The 17,780-nt window shown below is 41.3% G+C and overlaps 1 protein-coding gene across 5 annotated transcripts in view; it reads left to right on the top strand.

Annotated features, from left to right (window-relative positions):
- The first annotated feature begins 5,155 nt into the window (after positions 1-5,155).
- The window catches only part of LOC132900921 (diacylglycerol kinase delta-like), a 38,506-nt gene continuing 25,881 nt past the window's right edge, over positions 5,156-17,780 (top strand). For 4 of the 5 annotated variants that reach the window (XM_060943300.1, XM_060943299.1, XM_060943302.1 and 1 more), the window contains exons 1-7: positions 5,156-5,313; positions 6,844-6,954; positions 13,668-13,748; positions 14,468-14,572; positions 15,808-15,940; positions 16,070-16,176; positions 16,273-16,398. In XM_060943300.1, coding sequence (XP_060799283.1) covers positions 5,188-5,313; positions 6,844-6,954; positions 13,668-13,748; positions 14,468-14,572; positions 15,808-15,940; positions 16,070-16,176; positions 16,273-16,398 — 789 coding nt within the window. In that variant the 5' untranslated portion in view covers positions 5,156-5,187. Of the gene's footprint in view, positions 5,314-6,076; positions 6,168-6,843; positions 6,955-13,667; positions 13,749-14,467; positions 14,573-15,807; positions 15,941-16,069; positions 16,177-16,272; positions 16,399-17,780 lie in introns of those variants that run through there. The other variant, XM_060943301.1, reaches the window with a different exon arrangement.

The following is a 17,780-nucleotide window of genomic DNA, read 5'->3' as shown; positions in this document are numbered from 1 at the left end:
TACCCACACACATGCTTGACCCTGTTTCCAGGGTTATACAACTTCCCACGCTGCCTTTTTTCCCATCAGGCACTGCAGGGTCATTTCCCCAAACCCCACCCAGCTACAGTTTCTCACACACACACACACACACACACACTCTCACTAACTCTCTCTCTCTCTCTCTCTCTATCTCACACACACACGCCTGTGATGATGTTTTCATGGCCTATATAATAGGGTATCTGGTGTGAATGTACTAAATGTGCCATGTGGTTTGAAACACATCCATAATGGAATGGGACATGGCAATGGGATTGATAATGGTGAGGCATTTGTGAGTTTGGTGTTAGCATGGTGTATATACTAAAGAGGGTGAGATTTTGGGACACATCCACAGTTCCACAGTGTATTAATGATGTTATTTATGTGACCACTGCAGTAAGAAAAGAGTGTAGTTTGGCGCAGACCCATAGCCTTTTAATGGAGCTGTTTGTCAAGTCAAGTCAAGTAAAGCACCCAAATGCATTGGGGAGATGCAATGCATTGAATATAAATATAAACATTGTAAACAGTGTTGTAAACAACATGGATTTGTGCAAATAGACAAAATGTGCAAAATAGACATAAACAGGGTGTAGAGAAGAGAGTCCAGAGTGAATAAGGTCAGCATGGTGTTCAGGAGCCAGACTGCTTGGGGAAAGAAACTATTACACATTCTGACAGTCCTGTTCCTGATACTGCAGAACCTTCTCCAAGATGGGAGGGGGTGAGGAGTCTGCTACAGTACTGGTGGCCTTTTGGATGTGCTAGGAGGTGAAAATGTCCTGCAGACAGGGGACAGAGGTGCCGATGATCCGCTCTGCTGTCTGGACAACTCTTTGGAGAGCTCTACAATCAGAGGTGTGGCAGTTCCTGCACCAAATGGTGATGCAACTGGTCAGGGCACTCTCAATAATGCCCATGTAGAAGGTTAGTGAGGATGGTTGAAGGCTGGTGTTGGTTGTCCAAGAGAGGTGAACTTGGTGCTCTTCACTTGCCCCACCATGGCACCATTGATGCTGAGTGGGGAGTGGTCAGTGCAGAACCTTCTGATTGTTGTCCTTGTACCAACCACTCTGCCAGATGTTGCACGTCCTCACTGTATGACGTGTCATTGTCATTGCTGATGAGTTCCATTACAGTTGTGTCTTCAGCATACTTGATGGTGTGGTTTGTACTGGAGCTGGAGGTGCAGTTGTGGATCAGCAATGTGAAGAGCAGTGAGCTCAGTACACACCCCTGGGAGGCACCAGTGCTCATCATGGTGATGTTGGAGTTGGTGCTGTCAGTCTGAACTATCTGGGGCGTCTCAGCAAGGAAGTCTGGAATCCAGTTGCAGAAGAATTTGTTGAACCACACCAACACCTCCCTCTGCAACTGGATTCTGGAATTTGACACTGAGGCGCCCTGGATATGTGGCCTTTGTAACGTGTGTGACTTGTGTCATGAATAAGGTGTGTGGTTTGGTCCACTAGAGGATAAATACCTGGAACTCCCCACTAGTCAGACAGAACCGAAGAAGCCTTTCGGATGATTAGTAAAACGTCTTCAAGAACTTCAAGCAAGTCCAGTGAGTTTTCATAGCTTTACTGATGTATTTTTTCAAATCAAACTGATTCCTGTAAATAAATAACTATTTTAGAATATAACTGTTGTTGTTTTGATGAAAAATATAGAGGTTTTAGTGAATCGAATGAGATAAAAATAAAAAACAGAGGTCAGAAACGCGAGTGTCAATTTCAATTCAATTAATGTAATGGAGAGAGTTGTAATGGAGAGAGTTGTAGCCTCTCAGCTTCATACTTTCCTTGCTCGTAATGATCTCTATGAATCCTTTCAGTCAGGCTTTCGCAATATGCATAGTACTGAATCTGCTCTCTTAAGAGTTGTTAATGACCTCCTGCTCTCAACTGATGCTGGTCATCTCAATGTCCTTGTTCTCTTGGACCTCACAGCTGCCTTTGACACTGTACATCATGAGATACTCATTTCCAGACTATCTTCTTTTAGTATTACTGGCTTAGCTTTATCCTGGTTTCAGTCATATCCAGCAAACAGGCAACAGTTTATTTCTATTGGTGTTCATAAATCATCCACTGCTACTGTTGCTCAAGGTGTGCCTCAGGGTTCTGTCCTTGGTCCCCTTCTTTTTATATTATATGTTTCTCCTATAGGCCAGATTATTCGTAACCATGGCCTTAACTTTCATTGTTATGCTGATGACATTCAAATCTACATCACTTTCACCCCTTCCATAGCCTCTGTTCAGCTGCTAAGGACTTGCATCACTGACCTTAAGCAATGGCTGCATAAGAACTGCCTGAAACTTAATGCTAGCAAAAGGGAGGTTCTATTAGTAGGTACCAAAAGACAGGTTCTGAATTTCTCCAGTTTTACTATTGATGTTGATGGTGTGTCTATTAGTCCTTCCCAAGTTATAAAAAACCTTGGAGTTATCTTTGACTCCACCCTTACGTTTGAACCCCATCTTAAACTAATTACTTTCACCTCCACAATATTGCATGTCTCCGCCCTTTTCTCTTGGAAACTGATGCCAAAATGTTGGTCAATGCATTTATTTTTTTCTCGTCTTGACTACTGCAATTCTCTCTTTTATGGTCTCCCTGCCACATTGCTCAATCGCCTGCAGTACATTCAAAACTCAGCAGCAAGAGTCCTCACACTCACCAAGCGCACTGCTCACATCACTCCTGTTTTGCAGCAATTGCATTGGTTGCCAATTATTTTTCGGATACCTATAAAGCTCTTCATGGTTTCGCCCCTTCCTATCTCTGTGAGCTAATTCATTTGTACTGTCCCTCCCGCTCCCTCAGATCTTCTGTCTGTGGACTTCTGACTGTTCCACGTTTTAAACTGGCATCTATGGGTGGCAGATCATTCAGTGTTGCTGCTCCTAAACTTTGGAACTCATTGTTCCACTCTCTCTTCCTTCAAAGCTAACTTGAAAACTTTTTTCTTTACCTAACACTACTCTTCCTACTGTTTTTTTTTTTTTTGCTAACTCCTGTGTAAAGCGTCCTTGGGTTTGTGAAAGGTGCTATATAAATTGAAATTATTATTATTATTATTATTGTTATTATTATTAATGTGAATTGTTTCTTGGATGTGGCTCACACAGTTTTTTCGAGGTTCGCCTTGAAAACTGTGAATATTAATCAAAATAATAATTTATATTCTTTCATGTAAACATGATGTATAAATGCTAGTTAAGATCAGCTTTATATTGCACAAATAAAGCCATTTGGTGAAACTTTGAAGATGAGAGTGTACCAGTTTAACGGTTTTACCTAATTAGCATAATTAATACTAATTAAATACTAATTTGCATAATTTGTTTTTACTAATTTTTCAAACTTTGTATTCAGTATACAACCATCTATGTGCCTGCCAATTTCCATGTAAATATCTTGAAAAATGAAAAAATGAAGAAAAAACATTTGATCTCATTGGCTAATGAGGCCCATTTTGAACCATGTGATCCTCAGACAGAATATTACTGAATTTGAATTTTCACCTGATATGCCTACTTGATAAAATGAGGCCCACTGAGTTTAAGACCACATATTTGAGTACTGATATTGCTGGGTTTCAGTCATGTGACTTTTTTCTTAGCGGTTTTACCGGAAGCAAAATAGCTGGTGGTCTAAACGGCTGCAAACAACTAGCGATAACATCAGAGTACGCTCGTAATCTAGAAGCCACTGCTGGCTTTAGATATTAGATTGCTATGTGCAATGGAATCAACCCCTACAGTCTGGGAAAGAAGGATTTGTCATATGATCTTGAAAACGACCCTTCAGTCGAGTTCCCCGACATCTCGAACTATCTGGTGTTGCAGACGTCCTTCTACACCACAAAACAGATGAAAGTGTGGAAGAGTATGGAGGCTTACAACTTTTTTGGTTGTGGCTGGGTAAAGGACCTCGGGATCAAGCCGAATTAATCCTATATTGTTTTTGCTCGTGTATGTTTTTTTTAAGCTTTTCGTTCGCGTCTTTACAACGAAGCGTTGCAAGTTGAAGTGTAAACAAACAACAGTTGGCTTGATTCTCACTCGTGTTGGCCCTTATCTCTCAGGTAAATCATTCACAAAGATCATCAGAAACCCCTTTAAAGACCTGGATCTTAGTTAAACAGGACAGAGACATGATCACGGCGCATTATAGCTGTATGGCTGGGGAAGAATTTTGTCGCAACCTTCATGCGTATGGACTTTGTGAGGAGTAAACAAAGAAACAGCTGGGGACTTTAGCGCTTTGTGACTAAAAAAAGTACCGTAAAATACGACACATAGCAAGAAAAGTACTTGGAAAACACTAAGGACGTAGCTGAGAGGGAAATACAAACCTTTCACCAAGTGATCACTGCAAACTCGAGCGTGCTTCGACTCGGCTCCGTTCGATTTCAGTGAGAGGTTCGAAAGCTGCCTTTATCGACGTCTTTATAGCCTAGGTCACAACCGGACGTACGATTTTTTGGCCTTGCGATTTTTGGCGTTTCCCAAATCGCTGCGGTTTTTTTTTTGTTCGTGGAGAAAGACGCACATTGGCCGTAAGTTTGTCTTGCAACCTGAAAAAAACCGTAAGCTCCCGTAGAGTTTGTTTGACATGACAAAGACCCTCTGCGGCTGGTCTACGGCTCGAAAATCAGCACGTACAGTAACACGCGCGCCCTCCGTGCGTTTCTTGCGTTTTTTGCACGTAGACCGGCCGTAGGAGCACGTTGTGACCGAGGCTTTTGTGAAATCCTGTGTTCGTTCACCCTTTTTTATTAGTTCACGGGGAACCCTGAAGAAACTTTTATCAGTTTCACGGTTTGATCGATTCGAACAACGCAAGCGTAAGGCATTTTTCATGCGAATAATGCGCCTTCTCCGTGCAAACGCTTTGTCAACTGACCACCAGCTAAAGTTCTGAATAACTAATGAGGCGGATGTGACGTCACGTGAAGCCCAGCAATTGACCGGAAGTAGCGTCCTTCGCTCCTCTGACTCTTGTATGCAGTGCTCGTGTTGATCGGAAGTGGGCGCTGTGTTCTTCTGTCTCCTTTCTGCAGTACTCGTGTTGACCGGAAGTGGGCGCTATGTTCCGGTGCGTGGACCCGTGCGAGCGAGCGCGGCTCTTTTCTGGGGGAGAGTGTGTGAGGATGGCGGCGGCGGTGGAGGGAACTCGTGCTCTGGACGAGTCCTCGGACAGTGACGCGGAACACGAGCCCGGCGCGCCGCAGAAACTCATCCGGAAAGTGTCCACTTCCGGTCAGATCCGCAGTAAGGTAAGAAGCCGCTGTAGTGATGAGCCGCCGCTCTGAGATGCGGCTCCGCTAATGACCCGTTACTCCGCTTCAGTGAGACCCGTGCAGGCCGGAGCAGCCTCGGGCTTGCCTGAGTGCTGAGGCGGGAGATCGGCTGCAGCCCGGCGGTCAGCACTCAGCCACCGTCCCGCTAACGGATAACGGTCCCGCGGAGGAAGAGCAGAATGAGCAAACTGATCACTAACTCACTTTTTTTTTTTAATTCTTTCATTATTAGTAGTGTTTTACACACACACACACACACAGAGTATATATATATATATATATATATATATATATATATATATATATATATATATAAAATTAAATAACTCTGCTCTCAATGTTTTAATGAGTGTGTGTGTGTGTGTGTGTGTGTGTAAGTACACTGGAGTCAGATGTAGCTGGGGATGCTGGGTGAAGCAGCAGCTGACTCTCTCTTCTTTTGTGTGTGTGTGTGTGTGAGAGAGAGAGAGAAAGGTCATTTTTTTTGTTGATCAGTCCATGTTCAAGCAGTCTGAGACTGAGATGAAAGGTGTGTGTGTGTGTGTGAAAGAGAGAGAGAGAGAGCCCAGAACATCAGCACACACACACACCTACCTACAGAAGCAGCAGTGTGTATAGAGGTGGTCGAGTGAGACTGAAACCACACAGGCATTCTTTGAGACACATTTTGAGAAGCTTTAACGTGGCCTTTAATGTCAGCGGAAACCAAAAACGATGAAGTGTGTGTGTGTGAGAGAGAGAGAGAGAGAGAGAGATAACGCACACATGCAATCAGTCTTACATGAGAGCATCCTGAGAGAGTGCTGGACATGGAGTTGTACAGCGATCAGGTCTGTGTGTGTGTGTTAACACTCCTTTATCTGTACTAACTTCACGTTATGTTGCGGGGAGTGTTTCATTACTCTGTGTGTGTGTGTGTGTGATGAGTGAGTTCAGAGTTCTATTGTCAGTAAACTTTTTTTTTTTTAATTTAATGTCGTCCTAGTTTCTTGGATTATAACAGTCAGACATTACATTATCTGATTTCTTAAGACATGGTGTATCCATGACAACAGCTGTGGAAGATCAGGCTCTGAGAATGAACCGAGTGTCTCATGTACATACGCACACGGCTGTCCTTTCAGATAATTGCCGGCGCTTCAGAAAACAGTTTTGATACAAATGTTGGCTGTAGATAAAGAGTTAGTGATACCAAGGACGTAACTGCTTCGTGGATGTTCTACAGCATTAACTCTAAACGGATGGAAAAAAAGAATACAGCATAGTGCAGTTACATGTAAAGACTTGGTAATTACAGCTTCGCTAGCCAGTTGTAATAGAATAGGATTAGGAGCGATGAACACGCTCACCATTAAAATAAGGGGTGAAAATTGTTACCATGGCAACGCGATGGAATCCCATTGATGAAGTGAGCAGCTTTAGGTTCCAGAAATTACATGGTAAATAAATAGTGTGCAGTGTTTTTAATCTCATGCTGGGCTTTGTGTGTGTGTGTGTGTGAGACAGACGGTGCTGAAAGAAGGGAAGCTGATGAAACAGACGAATTCTTTTCAGCGCTGGAAGAGACGCTACTTCAAACTGCGTGGGAGAACACTGTACTATGCCCAGACTGCTAAGGTAGGTACACACACACACACACACACACACACACACAGAGGTCTAAAACAGTGTAGAAGGCAATGACATTTGAATGCTTTAATGCAGTTAGTGGTTACAGCCTGCTCTATATAACAGAAAGGCCGGAGTCATGAAAACTGACCGTTTATACGGTAGCTGCTGTAACGTAAGTGAAAACAGGAGCTACGTTATGAAGTAACCTGACAAAGATGTAAAACTCCATAAGTTGGATTTGGCACAAAAAAATATATATATATATTGTAACTAGCAAATGTTGACGATGCTTCGTAAAGTTTTCGTTGCTATAGTAGGTCTACATAACTAGCTATATCAACTAGCTAGCTAAGAATAAACAAACAATCATCATGTAACCTCCTGACATCATTCATTTCAGTCAAAATGATCATCATGATGACTTACTTTCAGTGAACGAGCTTGCTTAGTGCAGTAAACTAAATCCCTCCGGAGTTACTTGCACCCTCCACCAAGATAGTAACGTTTACTAAAAACGCTCACTTTTCTGTAACGTGACTGGCTGTTGTATCCGCACCCAGCCAATCAGAATCGTTTCTTGCGTATGTAATGAATGAGCTTCGATGGTCCAATCAGTAGAATTTCGAACGCAAGAACATTCCGTCATTGTTTGTGATTAATCACGCAGCATCTGCTACGCTGAAATTGCGTGAAAGTAAGTACGAGATTTTACCCTGGCTGCAAAATTTCCTACGGAGGAAAAACAGATCGCAATGCCAGTTCCTCTTTCCTCCTTCTCCTCGTCTCTTTCCGTGTTATCTTTATCCATCGAGCGCACTCACAGCAGCGTCGCTAAGCTATGTCTCTTTGTGTAAACCGATAGCCATCTTAATTAAAACCTTTGTTTAAAGTAATTCAGTTTTGTAGGACATCAGTGTTGACAGAGGTGACATACATTATGAAACAGATTGCGAGGCACTAATTGCGCCTCATTTCACATGATTGAGCTCATCTTTCAGTCTTCACGCCACCTGATAACAGCAGGAGTTTATCTCCGGGCCGCGAGCAGACTGCAGCAGACGGACGTGTCGTGATGACGCGGCTCGCTGTATGAAACTTCACCCAGCTTCAGAAGAAGAGTTTTTCACACAAATTTGTTCAAACATGGAAGAAAAAAAAAGTTAATAATTTTTACAGGATACTTTAAGGATGTCGTAAATAGGAGTTATTCAAACAACAGAATTATTGGCACCTCTAATCGTTCTGAGTCAATTATGGCTCACGTAATTTGGCCTGAAAACATTTTTACGATACGTGACATGTCTCGCTAACAACCTGCCGGGAAACCAGAACTGCTGTAACAACACTTTAAAAATGGCAACCTCTTAAATTTAGTCTAATGAATCTGATGTGATAGTTTTATTGAAGTCTCCTAAACAATTTCAGGTTGAAGGAGAGAAGGACAGGATGTAATAATAATAACATTATTTATCAGGTGTGCAGTCGGGAGCTGCTCGTTGGCAGCGGCAGTCAAAGATATAATAGCTCTAATACTGTATATACATTCCCGCTCAAAGGTTTGTACACCCCTACTCTACTCATTCACAGGTGTTTTTGTATTTTGTAATTTCTCCAATACTGAAGACATCAAAACGATAAAATAATATCTGGAACAAATATGTCATAAACAAAAAAGTGTTTAAAAAACCCCCAGAATGTTTGATATTTTAGATTCTTCAGCGTATCCAGCGTTTCCCTTGATGACACTTGACACACTATTGGCATTATCTTAACCAGCTTCGTGAAGGAGTCACCTGGAACGCTTTTCAGTTAACAGGGATGCCTCGTCAGAAGTTAAGTAGTGGATGAGTTTCTTGCCTTATTAATGCGTTTGAGATCAAACAGTAAATAGTAAACAATAAACGTACAGTAAATAGCCCTGTTCAACACCATAGCTGTAGTAATTCAAACGTATTATGTCAAAAACCGCTCAGCGAAGTAAAGAGAAACGACATCTATCTTTACTTTAAGACGTGAAGCAACTTTTAATTAATAAAAATAAAGAATATTGAGTTAGATAGAAGGTGTGTCCAAACATTTGACTGGTACTGTAAATAATAATCGTCGTACAATTTTTTTTTTTTTATTTCCACGAATTTTAGAAACGACTTAAGAACTTTTTTTCTTTTTGAAAATACTTACACACACACACACACACATTTTATATATATATATATATATATATATATATATATATATATACACACACACACACACACCCCCGTATATATACATATATACTGTCTGTGTGTGTGTGTGTATATATATATATATATATATATATATATATATATATATATATATATATATATATAAAATCATCTTTTATTTATTTTTATATGGGGTTAGTCAAAGTTATGTTGACACTAATGGATTATTTTTATTATTATTATTTTATTATTATTACTTTATGTTGTATTATTGTTTTTGTTTTTATTATTTATTTTATTTAATCATTTTATTTTATGTTATTAATATCTTAACGATTATAATTTCATTGTCATTATTTTTGTTATCTTTATGATTGAAAATACTGGCATGATTGGTTCTGTGGGTGGGATGGGAATTATTGAGGGAACTTAGAGTTGTAATATTCTTTATTCACTGTCAAAACTCTTTTCAAAACAATAACAATACTATTATTTTTATTATTCTTTAAATGGTACTGTTGCTCACTGGTTTGTGTGTGTTGAACACGATGGTGAACAGGTTGAGACCGTCCTGTAAATCATCTTGCACATATGATGTATGTTATGTGAATGGTTTCTACCATTTGAGTGTTAACATAATTTTGACTAACCCTATATATACATATGCACTGTGTGTGTGTGTGTGTGTGTGTGTGTGTGTGTGTGTATGTGTATATATATATATATATATATATATATATATATATATATATATATATATATATATATGAGTGATTCCACGCTTATGGGTACTGAAATGGGGACATGAACTTATTTTTAAAAATTCACCTAAAACCATTTCTTTTTTTTTTACCATCAGGTCACAAAACATGTAATCTTTAATGACTGATATGTTAAAAGATAACTTTAATTTTCTGAGATGTAATAAAAACATATTTATATGCCAAAGTCAGAACGTAACAGAAGTGTTGTGGACATATATATTCTCAATTTTAACAATGTAGAATTACTTTTTGAAACATAGGAAGGTGATGTTTTAGCAAATATAATTAATAAACATGTGTAGTAGAATAAACATACACATTCTTTCAAGAAGATTAACATGGTATATAGCTAGATTGTAATTAATTTGTAACAGACGCGAGATGGACAATCGTAACAGAAGTAATGGAACAGACATCATTTTGGAACTCATAGGCTTGACTTTGGCATATAAATATGTTTTTATTACATCTCAGAAAATTAAAGTTATCTTTTAACATATCATTCATTAAAGATTACATGTTTTGTGACCTGATGGTAAAAAAAGAAATGGTTTTAGGTGAATAAGTTCATGTCCCCATTTCAGTACCCATAAGCGTGGAATCACTCATATATATAAAGTGGGAAAAAATGTTTATGTATAATTTTTTTCCCACTTGAATATTATTATTATTATTATACACACACACATATTACACATATTAATATTATACACACATTATATATATTTAATGTGTGCGTATATAATATTAATAAATATATATTGTATTATTTTTAAATTGTTTCCCTGCACCAAAAATTCTGCACTCGAAATCTATAAAGTTTTGTGCTTTTGTTGAGAAGCTGAAAACAATATTACATTGAAATAAAGAGCTTCAAGACAAACAGCGAAGTTAATTTCTGTTTATTCCAAAGACCTACCCAAAGCAAAATGATTTTTAAACCATCCAAAAGAAGGATTTGAAAAATTCCGAAGAACAGTAGCCGAGTTTTGTGGGTCTCGAGTTTCAGAATCCGTTGTTAAGCTCCACTTTCATATCAAGCAGGATGAAAGAAAGATTCGTTCGAACTGTAACTGTGAAGTCATGTGCTGCGGTCAGATTTATTCCACTTGCTCTTTTTATTCTGTTTTCTTTTTTACTTGACTCGACCTTTACTTGACCAACCTCTCTGTGGTCATACGATATGATATATGTTTAATATGATATACTGTGTTTTATATTGGGTATTTTATTTCTTTCAACATCGTAAGTTCTAATTGGTTCATATATTTCGTACAAGATGTATAAATCTCTCTTTTTTTTTTCGAATCCCACCCACGCAGTCAAAGCTCACATTCTGTTTTTTTTTGGTAGGAGCTATTTCTATTACGCCTCGAACCTGATAGATTGCGATGCACTGCCGGTAGAATGTTTAACTGAGCAAAAATGAAAGTCCTTACATGCGATGAAAGAAAACCACAACTCAAAAACAAAATGACTCATCGCCAGAGATGTTGTGTCGAGAGGAGTGATAAAGCTTGTAGTTCGTCACCTGATGGTATGAGATATATATAAGTCATGATAAGTGATTTAATCATCCACAACAGGAAAATGAGTGTTTGTACCATTTTCAGAAGAACAGAATGTAATGATACTACTAATAATAATCGTAATGTTACCAGCTGTGTGGTCAGAAACTGCTTGTTGGCAGTGGCAGTCACGAAATCTCTGGATTTTTACATGATTCTTCAGCACGAGTTACATGAACTGTGAACTTCCTGTCCTTTACAAGCGCTGAAGGAAAATTCTGACAGACACCAGTCAACAACAACAACAAAAAACTCTCCACATTCACTCTTTCAGCACTAGTGTGTTACAGAACTGCGCATTTTTGCGTGAGAACTCACACTGATGTCAGATTGCGGCAAGGCTGGGAACGTGATACTGTATAATCGGAGTAAATAAATGTCACTGCACTGCAAGAAATGATATCTTAGCAAGTGAAAATATCTTGAAAATAGTTGAAGTGATCTAGAATTTCCTATTAGAAGAATGCAAGACACCAATTCTGAGATTATTAAAGGCCCCATGGCATGGTGGTTTGTTGATGCTTTAAACGGACTCGTGGAGGTTTCCGGATGTTATATCCGCAGCCTTTCTCGAAATGAACCCTCGGAACATAGATATAGCCTCCTAGAAGAAAGCCCCATTTCAGCCCTTTTCCCAGTGCGTCGTTTTGCTAATGAGAAGCAGGAGGCGGGGAAGAGTAGAGGGTGGGGGCGTGCCATGGGGGAGGGGCTGCCGTCTGCCTCCCAAGCCGGCCGAGAGCGCTCCTCGTCGGGCACGGCCAGGCGGGCGAATGCCCTGGTCCATCCGCCCTGTCTAAAAAAAATGGTACAACTCGAGCCCATGGTAAAACTGGGACTTTGTCGGGTTTTTTTCAGCCTGAGGCCCATGGTAAAACTGAGCAGTTTTACCATGGAAGAGTGGGGACTTTGCTGTTTCCTCCCCCCAACTCGTCCCTGGGAGAACCGCTGCCTCCACAGGCGGCCGGTGCCGCTGGAGGGCCGCCCGCGCAACCTCGGCTCCCGACAAAAGATTGGATCTAGGGCTGACTTTCAATGGATCGCAGCGATGGAGCTGCTCTGCCACTCACGACACCCCGGCCCAGAATCAGGGAAGAATACCGCGCGCTGACGTCATTAAGGTACGACGCGAGGAAATAAAATAAATTCAACAAATGTTTGGGTTTTTACTGAACAAACAAACAAATAAAATGAACGAGTGACTTAAAAAAAAGAATGTGGGTGTCTTTGTAAAAACTGTTTTGATTGGCTGGCGACTTATCCAGGGTGTACCCCGCCTTTCGCCCGTAGTCAGCTGGGATAGGCTCCAGCTTGCCTGCGACCCTGTAGAAGGATAAAGCGGCTACAGATAATAAGATGAGATGAGATTGGCTATTATAACAGAGGTAGCGCAGAGTACCTGGCTAACTACGGACCCAGGCTTCAGTGACAGTTGATGCGCAAAACCTGCCCTGTACTGTCCCAAGTTGTGGAAACATTCCTCAGGAAAATGCTTCCGACAAACATACACCGTCTTAGGTAGACTCGACGGCGTATTATTGGAGTAAATAAAATTAAGCCACTGCGTCTTCAGGGGCTCTCCCGTCGGCAGTAAAAACAGACTCCTTTCTGTGTTGTCACATCCATGTACAGCACAACTTCCATGTTTCGCTTGCTTAGGTGATGCCATGTTGTGTCCTCTATGGTCTGCTCACTACAACTGGGCGGGGCAATCCATACAGTGGGTGGGAATCCAGAGGGGGGGCGTGGGGATCATCTCCCTTGCTGACGTAGTAAAGGGAAGAGCTTATCAACGCACCGTTTTGACGCGCCATTCTCAAATGTTGGGCATAGTTTGGTTTACACATTATGAAATTTCTAGCCACTGGGGTGACTTAAGAAGGTCAGAGGAACTCATTTTAACGTTAAAAAACCTCAGAAAGTGAAAATTTCATGCCATGGGACCTTTAATCCTAGTTCTAGATTGCAACCAACTTATTCTAAGATGTCTTATCGAGTAAAAAATATCTGTCCATGCAGCAAGATCATTTCACTAGTATTAATTTTCTCCTCAAATTCAGTTTTTAATATTTTGCAGTGTGAATATTGTTGCAGCGTAATATCATGTCAAGACGATTACTGCGATGCCCCAGGGATTTATTTTCAGTTAAATACACGACAGATGGATTGATTTGAAAGTCCTTTTTTTTTTTTGCCCTCAGTCGATCATCTTCGACGAGGTGGATTTGACGGATGCCAGTGTGGCTGAGTCCAGCACCAAGAACGTCAACAACAGCTTCACCGTAAGTCTCAAACACACACACACACTCTCTCTCTCTCTCTCTCTCTCTCTCTCTCTTCTTCTCAGCTTTGACCGGTCTCTGTCTCCTTTAAACTATTTCAAGCTGCTGTGTGTGTTTTTGATGTGTATTTATAGCTTGACATTTGGACTGATTTAGTTTTAATAGCAGGGTGGAGATTTCATCCGCGTATATCCGCTTCCAGCTGTGTGCGTGTTGCGCAGGAAGTGATGCGCATGACTAGTCTGAACGTTCATGCTACTTAGATGTTTAACAAAAAAAATAGGCTTCATGATACAAAAGTGTCCCGGACCAACAAACTCTCTGACTCGCTCTTCGAGGTGTTGCATTGCAAAGAAAGAAACGTGTGTGTGTGTGTGTGTGTGTCTGTCTGTGCATTTGCTGGTGAACTAGTGTGCACTTAATGTGTTGTAGGGTCTGAGTGTGTGTGTGTGTGTGTGTGTGAGAGAGAGAGAAGAAAGCTTGAGTTATTTTTATCTGTGGGAACAGAGGGGCTTTGTAAGTGGCTCAGGAAGTGGAAGCTGACGTCAACTCTATTATACACACACACACACACACACACACACACACACACACACACACACACACACACAGTTGGAATTCTGATGTGGTCCCAGCTGTGTTAGTTAAATGTACTGAATCTCTCTCTCTCTCTCTCTCTCTCTCTCTCTCTCTCTCTCTCTCTCTCTGTGTGTCTGTAGATTATCACTCCATGCAGGAGATTGATTCTCTGTGCTGAGAACAGGAAGGAGATGGAGGAGTGGATGGCAGCTCTGAGGAGTGTACAGAGCAGAGAGCACTTTGAGGTGTGTGTCTGTGTGCGTTTTCCTTTACAGGACAAGGTCAGGCGTAGGGTCCAGATGGTAGCAAGAATCTACGGGCTTCAGTTTGGTAGGAATAGAAACTCCAAGAACTTCAGGAATCCTGTACGTAGAAGTAAAAATAAATACATCGTTAACTTTTTTTTTTTTTAACAGATCCAGTATGTTTTTTGGAACTCGTCGATACCGAGACTGAAAAGATTGACCTTCTTAGTATGAATCAGTCTGAGACATCGTTTAGCTTTGGTTACGTTTCCCTGGTTTAGATAGTGGCCATGAAGTGTAGCTATGATAAGGGGTGTTCACACGGCAGCTTTTACTCCGGTGTAGCACCGGGGCTGCCCCGGTAGAGCGTTCACACGGTACAAAGTTATCCCGGTGTCGCCCCTGAAAGCTGCTTAAACCGGTGCAAATCTAACCCTGCTCGGGAGGTGGTTTAAGAAATTTACTCCGGAGTAAATGCTAGTTTGCGGGGCAGCACCGATATAAAATGGGACGTCTGAACGCTACGGGGTAGACTCGCTACACGTCAGGAGAGTTGATTACATACGGGCATTGCATAATTTGCATCCTGGTATTTTGCGCTTCCAAAATGGCGAATATCAACAACAACAGAACTGCGTGTCTTCCAGTGTTGCCAGATTGGGCGGTTTTAAGTGCATTTTGGCGGACTTGAACATATTTTGGGCTGGAAAACGTCAGCAGTATCTGGCAACACTGGTGTCTTCATTCATCCATGTTGTTTTCCCGGCGCTTGGTGATGCCATGACAACCGGGAAAAGGAAGTACATTTTCACGCATGCGCATATTTCATTTCCGCATTATTACTATCGTATAGCACGGTCGCAAAAACCGCCGTGTGAACGCAAGTGGGGCTGCACCGGTGCTGACACGCTTCTCTCTAGTAAGCAGGTTTGTGACGTGTGAACGCTGCGCAAAATTTACACCGGTGTAAGATATATCGCAACAAAATACATCGGTGCAGCATCGATGCAAATATGTGCCGTGTGAACACCCCTATAGAGCGAGGGGAAGAGGAAGTGACTCAGTGACTCAGTGCTGGCAGACATGAAGTGCTCCTCTTCATGTACAGATACACATCCTTGAGGAATTTGATGATGATGATGATGATGATGATAAATTAAGGTCCAGGATTATCAGCCTGCCAGTTGGGTTTGAACTCATAACCATGTGTGTGTGTGTGTGTGTGTGTGTGTTAGTCGTCTCAGTACAGTATGGATCATTTCTCGGGGATGCATAACTGGTTCTCGTGCTCACACGCCCGGCCTACGTACTGCAACGTCTGCAGGGAAGCACTGAGTGGAGTGACATCACGTGGCCTCTCTTGCGAAGGTGTGTGTGTGTGTGTGTTAGATGTGGCGCTGTTCTTTTTTATGTTACTGTGTGATATGAATTGTTAATGTCAGTTAATGCCTGGGGTGTGTCACTGTCTTGAATATGTCTGTGTGTGTGTGTTTGAAGTGTGTAAGTTTAAGGCCCATAAACGCTGCGCTGTCAGAGCCACTAATAACTGCAAATGGACGACGCTCGCGTCCATCGGGAAGGACATCATCGAGGATGAGGACGGGGTGAGTGTGTGTGTGTGTGTGTGAGTGAGCACCTTGGTAAAAACTGACTCTTGTCAGAAGTCATGACACTCGTCTGTCTGTCTGTCTGTCTCTCAGATCTTTATGCCTCATCAGTGGTTGGAGGGAAACTTACCAGTCAGTGCAAAGTGCAGTGTGTGTGATAAAACATGTGGCAGTGTTCTCCGCTTGCAAGACTGGCGCTGCCTTTGGTGTAAAGCCATGGTAAGAGTGTGTGTGTGTGTGTTGGGGGGAATGAGCATGTGTTTTTGGAGAAAAACAAATAATTTTATCACATTACAAGAGTCAGCCTTTAGGAGTTACGCGACATTATGGAGTGGAATATTAGTCGTACATCTGTCCTTTGGTCAGATTATAGAGCGGAATTTTCCGGTGGGCGTTTGGGAGATTATGAAGGATTATAGAGAGCAAATTTGCAGTATTACAGAGTGGAATTGTAAGTAATTATTAAACAGAACTTTGAGGATTACAGGGTATAATTTTGGCAGATTATAGAGCGGAATTTGTCAGGGATTATCAAACTGAATGTTAAGGATCATAGAGTGGACATTTGGGAGATTATAGAATGAGAAATTAGGCAAATTTTGAACAGAATTTTGTGGATTATCGAGCAGGGCACTGGGGAAATATACTTCGGACGTCTGTCCTTTTGGCAAATTATAGAGCCGAATTTTCTAGAGATTACCCAGTGGGCCTTTGAGAGATTATAAAGCCAAATTTTAGGGATTATAGAGAGCAAATTTGGAATATTACAGAGTGGAATCATCACTAGGTCATTATTGAACAGAACTTTAAGGATTATATGGTAGAATTTACTGTGAGACGACGTTGAATTTTGGGAATTATAGAAACATGTGTTGAGGATCATAGAGTGGACATTTGGGAGATGATAGAGTGGGAAATTAGAAAGTTATCGGGCATTGGGCCATTATTAAAAAATGTTCTGTTTCCGGTCCACCGGCCGGGTGAGTGCCGTTTGTGCGGTTGAAATTTTTTTTTTAACGCCGGTTTTTCAACATTTTTTTCGGGTTTGTAAATCTAAAATCGAACTTGACATTTCCGCATTCCCAGGGCTTTCCACTAAGGCTCATACTAGCCAGCCATGACAAATAAGTAGCCAGCTGGGGGGGGGGGGTTAAACACAAAATAAACTCCTGTGCACGCAGTTCCCAGGATTAAATGTATTTTCCACAGACCATTTATTTATTCACTTTACTCAAATACAAAGTAAAATGGCAGTAAATCTTCTTTCTTTTCTTGCGTATTGCATCATGAGGCGTTCCTGGCTTGTAAATCTCTTATTTTCGGTGCATGACACATTCACGCAGCTGAGCATGCTATGAATTAACAACGACAACGGTCTGCAGTGGGGCGACACAATTACACACTCAGCCAACATTTCTCCATTTGTGTATGAAAATACACTCCAACCACTCAGTTTGGTTTCATTTACAACCAACGGTGTCTTTTGATGCCAGCACGGAATTGAACGAGAGAAGACTGGTTTACCGGAGACAAAATAAGTGTCATCTCTGCTTCTGTTCCCTCCGACACACTACTGCCTCCACCGAGTGCGCGCGCACACA

This window comes from Neoarius graeffei, chromosome 16 (genome assembly GCF_027579695.1).
Source record: "Neoarius graeffei isolate fNeoGra1 chromosome 16, fNeoGra1.pri, whole genome shotgun sequence".
Lineage (NCBI taxonomy): Eukaryota > Metazoa > Chordata > Actinopteri > Siluriformes > Ariidae > Neoarius > Neoarius graeffei.
Note: the sequence above shows the minus strand (reverse complement) of the source record. Positions and strands in the feature narration are given on the sequence as shown.